At 45.5% G+C, this 13,158-nt stretch overlaps 1 protein-coding gene across 2 annotated transcripts in view; it reads left to right on the forward strand.

Moving 5' to 3' along the window:
* Positions 1-13,158, forward strand: part of LOC128693117 (adhesion G protein-coupled receptor L3) — a 305,787-nt gene that overhangs the window by 198,209 nt on the left and 94,420 nt on the right. For both annotated transcript variants that reach the window (XM_070089532.1, XM_070089533.1), the window contains exons 16-17: positions 42-222; positions 5,779-5,971. In XM_070089532.1, coding sequence (XP_069945633.1) covers positions 42-222; positions 5,779-5,971 — 374 coding nt within the window. The remainder of the gene's footprint in view (positions 1-41; positions 223-5,778; positions 5,972-13,158) is intronic.

A 13,158-nucleotide genomic window follows, 5' to 3' on the forward strand; every position in this document is an offset into this window, starting at 1 on the left:
ATTTACAGATGTATAAAATACATTTTTTGCTAACCCAACAGAAGTACATGGAAGATGTCCTGGAGGTACTGGATAGATCAGACCCACACAGGTGGACCGGGGTGAATGAGGTAACCAGAGCTAGAGCCTCCACTCTACTGCAGAAAAGTCTTACATTTGCTGCCCTCGCCCTCGCCTCCTTCCTCTCGAATTACACCGTTGACTACAACTCCACGACATCAGGTAAGATACACACACGCACACACACACAGAGAGCTAAGAGGTATGTCCTACGAGGAGAGGTTAAGGGAAATCAACCTGACGACACTGGAGGACAGGAGAGATAGGGGGGACATGATAACGACATACAAAATACTGAGAGGAATTGACAAGGTGGACAAAGACAGGATGTTCCAGAGATTGGACACAGTAACAAGGGGACACAGTTGGAAGTTGAAGACACAGATGAATCACAGGGATGTTAGGAAGAATTTCTTCAGCCACAGAGTAGTCAGGAAGTGGAATAGTTTGGGAAGCGATGTAGTGGAGGCAGGATCCATACATAGCTTTAAGCAGAGGTATGATAAAGCTCACGGTTCAGGGAGAGTGACCTAGTAGCGATCAGTGAAGAGGCAGGGCCAGGAGCTTGGACTCGACCCCTGCAACCTCAACTAGGTGAGTACAACTAGGTGAGTACACACACACACACGCACGTTGTGTGAGTTGTGTGTGTATTGTCGTTGGGGATGCCCAAGATCAATACGAAAATGACATAGCAGTGAAAGCCAAATATGACCCGAAGTCACATCAGGAGGAAAACAATAGTCAAGGACCTGGTAATCAGGCTGAGGAAGGAAGGAGGAGAGATCACAAGAAATGACTGAGAAGTATGTGAGGAGCTCAACATGAAATTCAAAGAAGTGTTCACAGAGGAGACAGAAGGGATTCCGAAAAGACGGAGAGGTGAGGCACACCTTCAAGTGTTAGACACAATACATACAACCGAGGAAGAAGTGAAGAGGCTACTAAGCGAGCTAGATACATCAAGGGCAATGGGGCCGGATAACATCTCTCCATGGGTCCTGAGAGAGGGAGCAGAGGTGCTATGTGTCACACATCTTTCGTAACAGGGCGACTACCTGAGGTATGGAAGACAACAAATGTAGTCCCATTTTTTAAAAAAAAAAGGAGACAGATGTGAAGCATTAAACTACTGACCAGTGTCATTAACATGTATAATGTGCAAAGTCAAGGAGAAGATTATCAGGAGAAGAGTGGTGGATCACCTAGTAAGGAATGAGCTTATCATCGGCAACCAACACGGTTTCAGGGACGGGAAATCCTGTGTCACAAACCTACTGGAGTTCTATGACAGGGTGACAGCAGTAAGACAAGAGAGAGAGAGGTTGGTAGATTGTATTTTCATGGACTGTAAGAAGGCTCTTGACACATTTCCACTGTGAAGGCTTACTCAGCCCTGTAACAACTTCAGACAGTATTACCAAAGCTGGCTCCTCCTCAGGAAAATTAATGAATAGAAAAAGAAATAATAATTCACAAAGATAAACACTTTATTATTTATTAATGCAAAGATAAAACATTGAAATACGAAGGTGTATCCTACTTGAAAGAAAAATGAAAAATGAAATGAAAAATTGCCATTTGAATTCAACGCTAATATGTACAAGTAAACTGGGGCGTCTGGTTGATGTTGACACCGTCTTGTAGAAATTGTAGCTGTTACTGATGATGTGGGGGGGGGGTCGCAGGTGTTGGTGACAACCCAACAGCTAGTTCTTCACAGAGTCTATAGCCTTGAATAGTCTGTCCAGATGACAGGAAAGCAGGTTCTTTACCACTACAAAGATGAGGGGTTGTTGTCTGCTGTCGCCTACAGTTAATCAGGTAGGTAGATCCAACATGTGACGTCTCCAGACTTTTGCAAAAGTCCTTCTCCTTCAACACTTCTCGTTGGTTGGCAGGTGACCCGATCTGTCATTCCAAGCTGGAAAGAGAGACAGGTTACCCACTGCTTAAGAAATCACTCTCCATGATAAGTACAATACCTAAAAGACTTGGTGATTATTAAAACATCTAACATGGAGATAAAGGCTGAAAGGACTAAGTTTATTATTGGTCAAAAGTGAAGCTTTCAACCAATAAGTCTACTAGAATAGGAGCAGGCTTTTACTTACAGTTGTGCTGGGAGCTGTGAGTCGAGTGATTACTGTTTGGCCGGAGCCCCACACATCACCTTTCGGGGTGGGGAGAAAGGGGGGGGATAGCGGGAGCTAGACTTACCCTACCTTAACAAGCAGCCGGCAATCAAACTATCGTTACCATATACTCGCTCGCTACTCCTATCTTTTGAACTTTTCCCTCACATCCACACAAGAGATTAATACATAACCTGGAAGACCAGGCAGATATAACAGGGAAGGCACTGCAGTGGATCAGGGAAAGCCTGTCGGAAAGACATCATGGTACGTGGCGAAGTGTCAGAGTGGGCGCCTGTAACGAGCGGGTTTCCAGAAGGGTCAGTCCAAGGACTGGTGCTGTTTCTGGTGTATATGAACGACTTAATGGGAGGAATAGACTCAGATGTGTCCTTGTTTGTAGATGGTGTGAAGTTGATGGGAAGAATTCAGTCGGACGAGGACCAGGCGGAACTACAGAGGGATCTGGTCAGGCTGCGTGCCTGGTCCGGAAACTGGCTCCTCGAGTTCAACGCCACTAAGTGCAAAGTCATGAAGACTGGGGTAGGACAAAGAAGACAGCAGATGGAGTACAATCTAGAGGGCCAGAGACTTCAAACTTCACTTAAGGAAAAGAATTTTGGGGTGAGCATAACACCGGGCACATCTCGAAAGAATAGCATTCAGACATCTCAATAAGGAATCATTCAGGACACTGTACACCGTGTATGTCAGGCCTATATTGGAGTATACAGCACCAATTTTGAACCCACACCCAGCCAAGCAAGTAAAGAAATTAGAGAAAGTGCAAAGGTTTGCAACAAGACTAGTCCCAGAGTTAAGGGGCATATCCTACGAGGAAGGGTTAAAGGAAATCGACCTGACGAGACTGGAGGACAGGAGAGATAGGGATGATATGATAACGATGTATAAAATACTGAGAGGAATTGACAAGATGGACGGAGGCAGGATATTCCAGAGATGGGACACAGTAACAAGGGGTCACAGATGGAAGTTGAAGTCTCAGCTGAATCACAGGGATGTTAGGAAGTACTTCTTCAGGTATAACAGGGAAGGCACTGCAATGGATCAAAGAATACTTGACTGAAAGACATCAGCGAGTCATGGTACGTGACGAGGTGTCAGAGTGTGCGCCTGTGACGAGCGGGGTTCCACAAGGGTCAGTTCTAGAACCGGTGCTGTTTCTGGTATATGTGAATGACGTGATGGAATAGACTTAGAAGTATCCTTGTTTGCAGAGGATTTAAGTTAACGAGGAGAATTCAGTCGGAAGATAAGGCAGGACTTCACAGAGATCTGGACGGACTGCAGGCCTGGTCCAGCAAATGGCTCTTGGAATTCAACCTTACCAAGTGCAATATCATGAAGATAGAGGAAGGGCAAAGAAGACCAGAGACAGAGTACAGTCTAGGGAGCCAATGACTACAAACCTCACTCAAAGAGAAAGATTTTGGAGTGTATATAATACCAAGTCTCCTGAGGTGCAAATCACCTAAATAACTGCTGCAGCACATGTGCGACTAGCGAACCTAAGAAGAGCATTCCGACATCTCAGTAAAGAATCGTTCTGAACCTTGTACACCTTGTACTTCAGGCCAATATTGGATTATGTAGTTCCAATTTGGAACCCCTCACTTGGCCAAGTACGTCAGGAAAACAAACAAGGTGAAAAGGTTTGCAACAAGACTAGTCCCAGAGCTAAGAGGAATCTCCTACAAAGAAAAGTTAAGGGAAATCTGCCTTACGACACTGGAGGACAGGAGGTTAGGGGAAACATGATAACGACATATAAAATACTGCGAAGAATTGACAAGGTGGACAAAGACAGGATGTTCCAGAGATGGGACCCAGAAACAAGGGGTCACAGTTGGAAGCTGAAGACTCAGAGGAGTCAAAGGGATGTTAGGAAGTATTTCTTCAGTCATAAAGTTGTAGGAAGAGGAATATTTTGGAAAGCAACGTAGTGGATTGAGGAACCATACATAGTTTTAAGAGGAGGTTCGATAAAGCTCATTGAGCAAGGAGAGAGTGACCTAGTAGCGATCAGTGAAGAGGTAGACCTGGAACTGTGACTCAACTTCTGCAACTACAAATAGGCGAGTACTAACACTAACACTCCTAAGATGAGTAGGTGATCTGAAAATCGTCGCATTGTAGAGGTCGGACGTATCATAATGGCCAGACAGAACCTCGGTACCAGAGGTGGACAATGAAACGTTATCTGAAGAAGTTACCGGGTTGTTAGAGGGGTCCAAAGGATAATTTAAATTCAGTCGTGGTCGTGAGGTAGGTGCTGCAGCAGAAAGAGGAGGAGGAGAAGGAATTTCATGGACTTGGGTCTCTATGGTAATGTTTCTATTTTCCTTCTTATTTTTGTCCTTTCAAAAAAAAAAAAGGTACATGGAGGGGTAGCTCCTAGAAGGAATTAATTGTATATCCCACTCTCCACCCTAGAGGGCCCCTCAGTGCTGCCGGTAGTGCATAGGTGGCATGGAACCCGTGTCCAACCCTACCCTTCACACTGGTAAACTGGCAATCCAGGATAGCAACCTCACACCCACTGAGCCACCTCGGCGGACAAAAGAGAGAGCAGTCGGAAACCCACCACAAGGCCTTTCAGAACTAACAGACAGCCTCCAGAGATACGCCCATCAACCGGAGGCCACCGTAAGCGGCCCTCTGGGGCTCCAGAGGGTGGATCAGAGCATCCCCAAATGATATAGTTTCCACAGCATGCAACACCAACACTAAGGCTTCATTAGAATGGGACAGACAACTTTTCCCCAACCTAGGAGCTAGAATTTCGGAGGGTAGGAGCCCAGAAGGCCAAACTCAGCAATGGAAGGAGAGAGGAATGGTGGGATAGGAGAAAGGATAGAAAAGAAAGGATGGGGCAGGGAAGGGAGGCGTGAGGTGTAGTTAAGCTAGGACGGAGGAAGAAAACCAAAAGGTCCAGCTCCTCAACAAAGATTCTCTTCACCACAACAAGGAACCTCCCTCGAAGAGGTCAAGCTGTGAAGAATTCCCTGCATCTAGAGCTCAAGGTGTTGCTATGTCTGACAAAATTTGTATTGGACTCAAAATCCAATGGTTGGCAACACGTTTCCAGAACAAAGATTCCCAGATTTACACAAATTCTTTCATACACTAATTTTACAATACACACTAATTGAACCTCAATCCAAAACACTTTTTTTCAGAATCAAGCCGCTTGAATATTATTTTTATTATATTTCATGTATACTGGGTTATTTGTCAAATTGTTCATTTATGATACGACCTGTCACACAGGAAACTGTTTGATACGATCAGTCACATAGATATTTCTTTAATTATACGAGTCACATAGGTATTTTAAATGATACGGCCAATCATATACGCAATTTTAATGGTGCGACAAGTCACGTAAGTAATTTTTTTTTTAACTATATGACCAGTCACATGGGTATTTTAAATAATACGGCCAGTCACATTATTTTAAATAATACGGCCAGTCACATGTGTATTTTTAATGATGCTATTTGTCACATAGGTATTTCTAAAGCTATTTTTTTCCCCAGATTCACTTATTTTTTTTCCCCAGATTCACTTATTTCACGACAGAGTCCGAGTTACTTCACGGATTTGAACAGGAAATATCAACATTATAATTTTAATCACACCAGTATTGAGCTGCCAATCAAATTCTACGAAAACTACATCGACCATGAGGGTTTAGTGACGGTCGTTTTTCATTCGTTTGAGAAGCTCCACTGTGCTACCAACTCCGTCCCATGGTAAGAAAACCTTCATAATGCTTCTTAAATTATCTTCAAAAAGTATATTATAAAAATAAATAATTTAACAGGAGATACACAAATAACCCGCACATAGAAGAGAGGAGCTTACGACGACGTTTCGGTCCGACTTGGACCATTTACAAAGTCACACTAATCAGAAGTGGAGCAGGACGGCTATATATAGGCAGGAAGAGGTAGTGGTGGTGGTAGTAGTAGTAGTAGTGGTGGTGGTGGTAGTAGTAGTAGTACATAAGAACATAAGAACGTAAGAAAGGAGGAACACTGCAGTGGGCCTGTTGGCCCATACTAGGCAGGTCCTTTACAATTCATCCCACTAACAAAACATTAGTGGGTTTAATTCAAAAAGTCGGGACATGCCTGCAGAATGTCACATTCAGGGTTTTAAATTGTTCCAAGTAGATAGAAGTATCGGGAAGGGGGGTGGGGTGGCATTGTATGTCCGAGATCGCTTAAACTGTTGCATAAAAAAGATAGACAAACTGAAGGATAGACAAACTGAAGGAAAATAAGTCCCCGGGATCTGATGAGTTGTTTTCCAGGGTACTTAAGGAATGCAAGATGGAGCTTAGTCAGCCATTAACGAGTGTGTTTAATGGATCCATCCTTACCGGTGTTGTGCCAGAGTTGTGGAAGATGGCTAATGTGGTTCCTATATTCAAATCAGGGGATAAGTCCGTTCCTTCAAATTACCGTCCAATAAGCCTGACATCTATAGTGGGCAAGTTATTAGAATCAATTATAGCTGACATTATTAGAAGTCACCTTGAAGAGCATAACTTGATAAATGAATCTCAGTATGGATTCACGAGAGGTCGTTCCTGCCTGACAAACTTACTGACGTTCTTCAATAGAACATTTGAGGCAGTTGACAGTGATAAGGAATATGATATTGTTTATTTGGATTTTAGTAAAGCCTTCGATAGAGTACCTCACAGGAGACTCTTGAAAAAAGTGGCAGCTCATGGTATAGGAGGTAAAGTTCTAGCATGGATAGAGGCATGGCTTACCAATAGAAAGCAGAGAGTTACCATTAATGGAGTGAAATCTGAATGGGGATTAGTCACTAGTGGCGTTCCACAAGGATCAGTTTTAGGCCCTCTCTTGTTCATAATTTACATTGGTATAAACCTTGGTAATAAATACCGACAAGTTGGTTTAGAAAGACACGTAAGCAAACACTATGACATATTTATTAGAAAACGTTTCGGTCCTGGGACCTTGATCACTTCTAACATACAGATGTATGTATAATGTTCGCCAAGACAGTAGTCCTGGCACGGGTCTCAATCTTGCGATGACCCGTCTCTGGCTCCCGAGGGGGAAAGCTTTCTACAATGATGCGACGTATGCTGCTCAAGCACTCTTTTGGTCAGTTCAACTGGTGCATCTCATAAGTGACAACACCATATGTACTCCTAACTGTGGACACTAGCGAGGAGGAGAATATGTCGTTATCACAGGTAACAGCTTGTCTGGTTCGTTGACCCCATGGTACACTAGTGTGGCCGCAGTCATCTCTGGGTCCTCTTCGGGAGGGAATATCATTCCTAGTTGCCTGTGGAGTGCCTCAGTAACTTCGCACTCCAGAAGATAGTGTGTTAGGGGCCGTTGGACAACGTGCTGACAGTACTGGCACATCTCCTCCTCAGCCTTGTCTACCATCATCTTGGCTGTGGGAAAGCCCAAACGAAGCCGATGGATGGCGGTACACTGCGCTCTGGACCAGCTTCTATCATATGGAGGGGGTTCTCACTGAGTCGCTGCTCGGTACCACTGTTGAGATGGGGTATCACCTAGGACCTCCCCCATAAGTTTCATGGCTCTCGCAGCCACCAGTTTGGTCTGTCGTAGGCTGATTGGGACAGTAATCCCAACATGTGGATAGTCTGTTGCTGCCTTGGCTGCATCATCTGTCGCCTCATTTCCCCGGATGCCAGCATGGCTGGGGATCCAGTTCAATGTCGATCTGTTACCCTGAACTTCTAAGGCTGCCATTATGCTCAGGATCGATGTGATGAGGTGAACATTGTCCTGCGGTTGAGGATGGGAGAGGGCATTGATTGCAGAGGTGGAATCAACATGCATGACAGGTCGGAGTCGATGTCGTAGGGCATGTGACAATGCCTGCTGAATCGCCACAAGCTCAGCTTGAAGGATTGTGCAGTGGTCAGGGAGTGTGTGACCATTGTGGTACAGTCCAGCTGCTGCTCTCTTCCTGTCAGGGTCGACAGAATCATCTGTGAAATACACTGCACATGGCGCCTCCCTCTGCCAGTGCCATGCTTGTCTCAGCATGATTGCTGCGGGTGTCTTGACTGCAGAGACGCTTAGAGATGGGTAGTTGCATGATGCAAACATCGGCTGGATCTGGGCACCAGGGAGGTGGTGGATGGTACCCAGCAACAGGAAGGTCACAACTCTTCTCAAGGAGTAGTTGTATAGGCAGCAGCTTCCGCCCAGCAGCACAAAACGAACGAATCCAGGAGTAGTCCGTGAAGAGTGTGGGATCTTGTGCCATGGTTGTCAATATCCGTCTCCTTAGTGGGGTACCTTGCTGCCGGTGCAGAATCGTGGCCACTTTGCAGGCGTTTATGTATCTTACTCTGTCAGCCAAGGAAGGAAGCCGGGCCTCAGATCTGAGACATACTGTGTTAGTCCAGATGGGGGCCCTAAGCATAGATCTTATCGCCTGATTTTGTATGACCTCCACCCTTTGCCTGCTCTGCGGGAAGAGATGAGCTAACGCTGGTGCACCGTAGTCAATGAGCGAGCGTATAGCTTGTATATAGTACAAGCGAAGTACGTCTTTGCTTGCCCCTGCACGGTGCCTAGTCATGGCTCTCATGGCGTTGAGTCTGAGTAGAGCACGTGACCTGACATACTCGGCCTGTTTCTGAAAAGTCAGCATTTTATCAATGTAGATTCCCAAGTACAGGTAGGAGCCTGTCCACTCAAGTTCTATATCCTGAATACGTAATCTATTCACAGGATCTGGTCCCTTGAACATCATTGCAAGAGATTTCTCGGCCGAGATCTTGAGGCCTAGTTCCTTGCAAGACTGCGTAATTAGGTCCAAAGCTCTCTGAGCCTGTCGTTCTAAATTGCCTTTACCATTCACTACGAGTGCAAGATCATCAGCATAGCTGAGGAGCTGTGTACTACTATGAAAGGGAAGGCTCACAAGTTCCTGCATAAGGATGTTAAACAGGGTAGGACTGAGCACACCTCCTTGTGGCGTACCGTTTTCCAGGGTTTTAAAGGAAGAGTAGTGTCCCTGAAAGTTGACACAGGCCTGCCTGCCCCTGAGGTAGGACTCTATCCAGGCCAGGAGGCGTCCTTTGATTCCCTTCCGAGCTAGTATTGCCAGAATTGCTGTGGGACTGGCTAGCTCAAATGCCTTTTCAAGGTCGAGGTAGACGACGATACTAGGTTTTTTGTTACTATCAGCAATCTGGCTTAGTAGAGTGGTTATGCACTCTGCTGTACCCACTCCTTTGGTGAAGCCAAATATGTGATGATGAGAGGGTCCAAGTTTCCATAGGAGGCGGTTTAACACCATCCTCTCAGCAGTCTTGGCTAAGCAGCTGGTCAGCGATATGGGTCTCATACTGCCTGGGTCCTTGGGCTTTGAAATTGGTACGATGGTAGCTTTCTTTCAAGCTGCTGGGAGTGTCCTGGCCCTCCACGACTTGTTAATGACGTCTAGTATGGCCTCCCATCCACTCTGCCCAGCCCGTGCAATCATGGAGTATGTAACACCATCGATGCCCGGGGCAGTGTCACCTGTGTTCTTAATGGCACGTCGGAGTTCCAAGTCCGTAAGGTCTTCATCAGTCACATCTTCCGACTCACATACAGCTTGTATCGTTAGCTGGCGCTGTGGCAGAAGATCCGTCTGTATGTTCCGGATGTCCTGTGGGAGCTGAGTGGAGGCTCCCCTGAAAGTGAAAAGCTCCACTAGTTTCTCAGCTTCCTGGGATGGGTTCGGGTGTGCTGGTGGCCTCGGCTTGCTCTTGCCAGTTGCTATGTTGAGCTTTCCCCATATCTCAGATAAGGTGGTGTGATGCCCGAATGTTGAGCACCACTCCAGCCATTTCTCAGTTTTTACTCTGAGAGAGACTCTGCGGGCATGCTGCACAATGGCTCTCAGAGCATTCCTGTTCTCTGCCGTAGGGTTACGCCTGTATAGCTTCCTAAATGAGTTGATGCGGTGGTTCTGCTCCCGCACCTCGTCGTTGTAGAACCACCAGTCTCTTTTGTGAGTGCGTCCTGCAGACTTCTTTGGAATTGCGCACTCTGCTGCCTGGATGAGAACAGTGATTAGCTCCTGTTCAGCCGTATCAGTCTTCAGATAGAGAGTACGTGGGCCACCAGTCATGAAGATAATCCTGGAACACCTTCCAGTTAGCCCTCTTTACGTCCCATCTAGGAGGCAGCACAACAGTGGGAGGCCTGTTGATGTTGAGGGTAGTGATCACTGCAAAGTGGTCACTGACAAGGTGAGGATGAGTTTCCCATGTGGCTCCTGCTGCTAGTTGTCTTGACCCGAAGGTAAGGTCGAGGCAGCCACCCAACAGGTGTGTGGGGTCTCCATTGTTTAGGAATTTTACCTGTGGAATATGGTGCAGGAGCATTGCTACGTGTCTGCCAGCAGCATTGGTTGCTGAGTGAGAGTGCAGCATTGGGTGATGTGCGTTGAAATCTCCACCCACAATAATGCACTCAGTGAGTGCTAGTGCGAGGAGCTCTGCAATGTCGAGGGTGTGTCTTGAGTTCTTGTAGATGTTATAGATGGTAATGGGCGCCCCAGGTATGTGCACAAGGATGTCCTGTACCTCGACATCCTCCCCACAGTCCACAGGGTTGGCTATAACCTCGTGAGGTATTGTATTGGATACAAATACAGCTGTGCCTCTGCAGTGAACGCCCGGGTCCATGTGCCGAAAATACCCAGCAAAACCGGGTAGTCTTGGGCACATAGTCGGGACAGTCAGAGTTTCTTGTAGCAAGACGATGTCAACCCGATCCCGAATTACTGCCTCCAGCAAGAGGTGCTGTTTGCCCCTCAGGCCCTGAATGTTCCATTGTAGTACCTTGAGGGTGTGATTTGGTACCGAAGGATAGACAAACTGAAGCAAAATAAGTCGCCTGGACCTGATGAGTTATTTTCCAGGGTACTTAAGGAATGCAAGATGGTGTTGTGCCAGAGTTGTGGGAGATGGCTAATGTGGTTCCTATATTCAAATCAGGGGATAATTCCGTTCCTTCAAATTACCGTCCAATAAGCCTGACATCTATAGTGGGCAAGTTATTAGAATCAATTATAGCTGACATTATTAGAAGTCACCTTGAAGAGCATAACTTGATAAATGAATCTCAGCATGGATTCACGAGAGGTCGTTCCTGCCTGACAAACTTGCTGACGTTCTTCAATAGAACATTTGAGGCAGTTGACAGTGATAAGGAATATGATATTGTTTATTTGGATTTTAGTAAAGCCTTCGATAGAGTACCTCACAGGAGACTTGAAAAAAGTGGCAGCTCATTGTATAGGAGGTAAAGTTCTAGCATGGATAGAGGCATGGCTTACCAATAGAAAGCAGAGAAAAATAAATTGGTAATAAATACCGACAAGTTGGTTTAGAAAGACACGTAAGCAAACACTATGACATATTTATTAGAAAACGTTTCGGTCCTGGGACCTTGATCACTTCTAACATACAGAGGCAGAAAGACATTATATATACTCAAATAACCCGCACATAAAAGACAGAAGCTTACGACGACGTTTCGGTCCGACTTGGACCATTGACAAAGTCACACTAACAGAGAAGGAGCAGGACGGCTATATATAGGCAGGAAGAGGTGGAGGTAGTAGTAGTGGTAGTAGTAGTAGTAGTAGTAGTACAAGAATTGTATATAATACCGACAGGATGAAATGACACACGCCCGGGTGTTGTGCGTGTGTCATTTCATCCTGTCGGTATTATATACAATTCTTGTACTACTACTACTACTACTACTACCACTACTACTACCTCCACCTCTTCCTGCCTATATATAGCCGTCCTGCTCCTTCTCTGTTAGTGTGACTTTGTCAATGGTCCAAGTCGGACCGAAACGTCGTCGTAAGCTTCTGTCTTTTATGTGCGGGTTATTTGAGTATCGTTCCAGTCACGGTATTGTGCCTTTTTGTTATTTATACATTATATATATATAGGCGGAGAGTGAGGTGTGAGTGACGCACGTGACCTGAGGAATGCCAAGTATCATTGGCATACATGATACTTAAGCACCACCAACCCAACAACACAGGAGTCACATAAGAACGTAAGAACGAAGGAACACTGCAGAAGGCCTACTGGCCCATGCGAGGCAGGTCCAAGTCTCCTACCGGCTTAAGCCAATGCACCCAACCTAATCAGGTCAGGTCACATTGACTTAAGGGAGGAACACGGCAACCGACCTGGTAGCACAAGCTATTAGGTCCAACTCACACCCACCCACATCCACTCATGTATTTATCCAACCTATTTTTAAAGCTACACAACGTTCTGTCCTCTATAACTGTATTCGGGAGTTTGTTCCACTCATCCACAACTCTATTACCAAACCAGTACTTTCCTATATCCTTCCTGAATCTGAATTTTTCCAACTTAAAACCATTGCTGCGAGTCCTGTCTAGGCTAGATATTTTCAGCACACTATTTACATCCCCTTTATTTATTCCTGTCTTCCATTTATACACCTCAATCATATCCCCCCTAATTCTACGTCTTTCTAGAGAGTGCAGATTCAGGGCCCTTAGTCTATCCTCATAGGGAAGGTTTCTGATACATGGGATCAACTTTGTCATCCTTCTTTGTACATTTTCCAGAGAATTTATATCCATTCTGTAATACGGTGACCAAAACTGTGCAGCATAATCTAAATGAGGCCTAACTATATAAGCGCCAGGCTCCTTGCTTCTGCTTCAGAATCTCCACGACTATGGTGCTCTTCGCACCTACTCCTAGGTTGAGGGACTGATTACCTCATCTTCTGTATACAGTCCTACTGTCTTAATAGTAACTGTCATGGAGTAACTCTGGGTAATGATAATTTCAGAAATTGTGTAAAAACAAAGATCAATAGGAAAAATGTGCAGAAGAAAAAACATATGA

This window comes from Cherax quadricarinatus, chromosome 28, assembly GCF_038502225.1.
Source record: "Cherax quadricarinatus isolate ZL_2023a chromosome 28, ASM3850222v1, whole genome shotgun sequence".
Taxonomy (NCBI): domain Eukaryota; kingdom Metazoa; phylum Arthropoda; class Malacostraca; order Decapoda; family Parastacidae; genus Cherax; species Cherax quadricarinatus.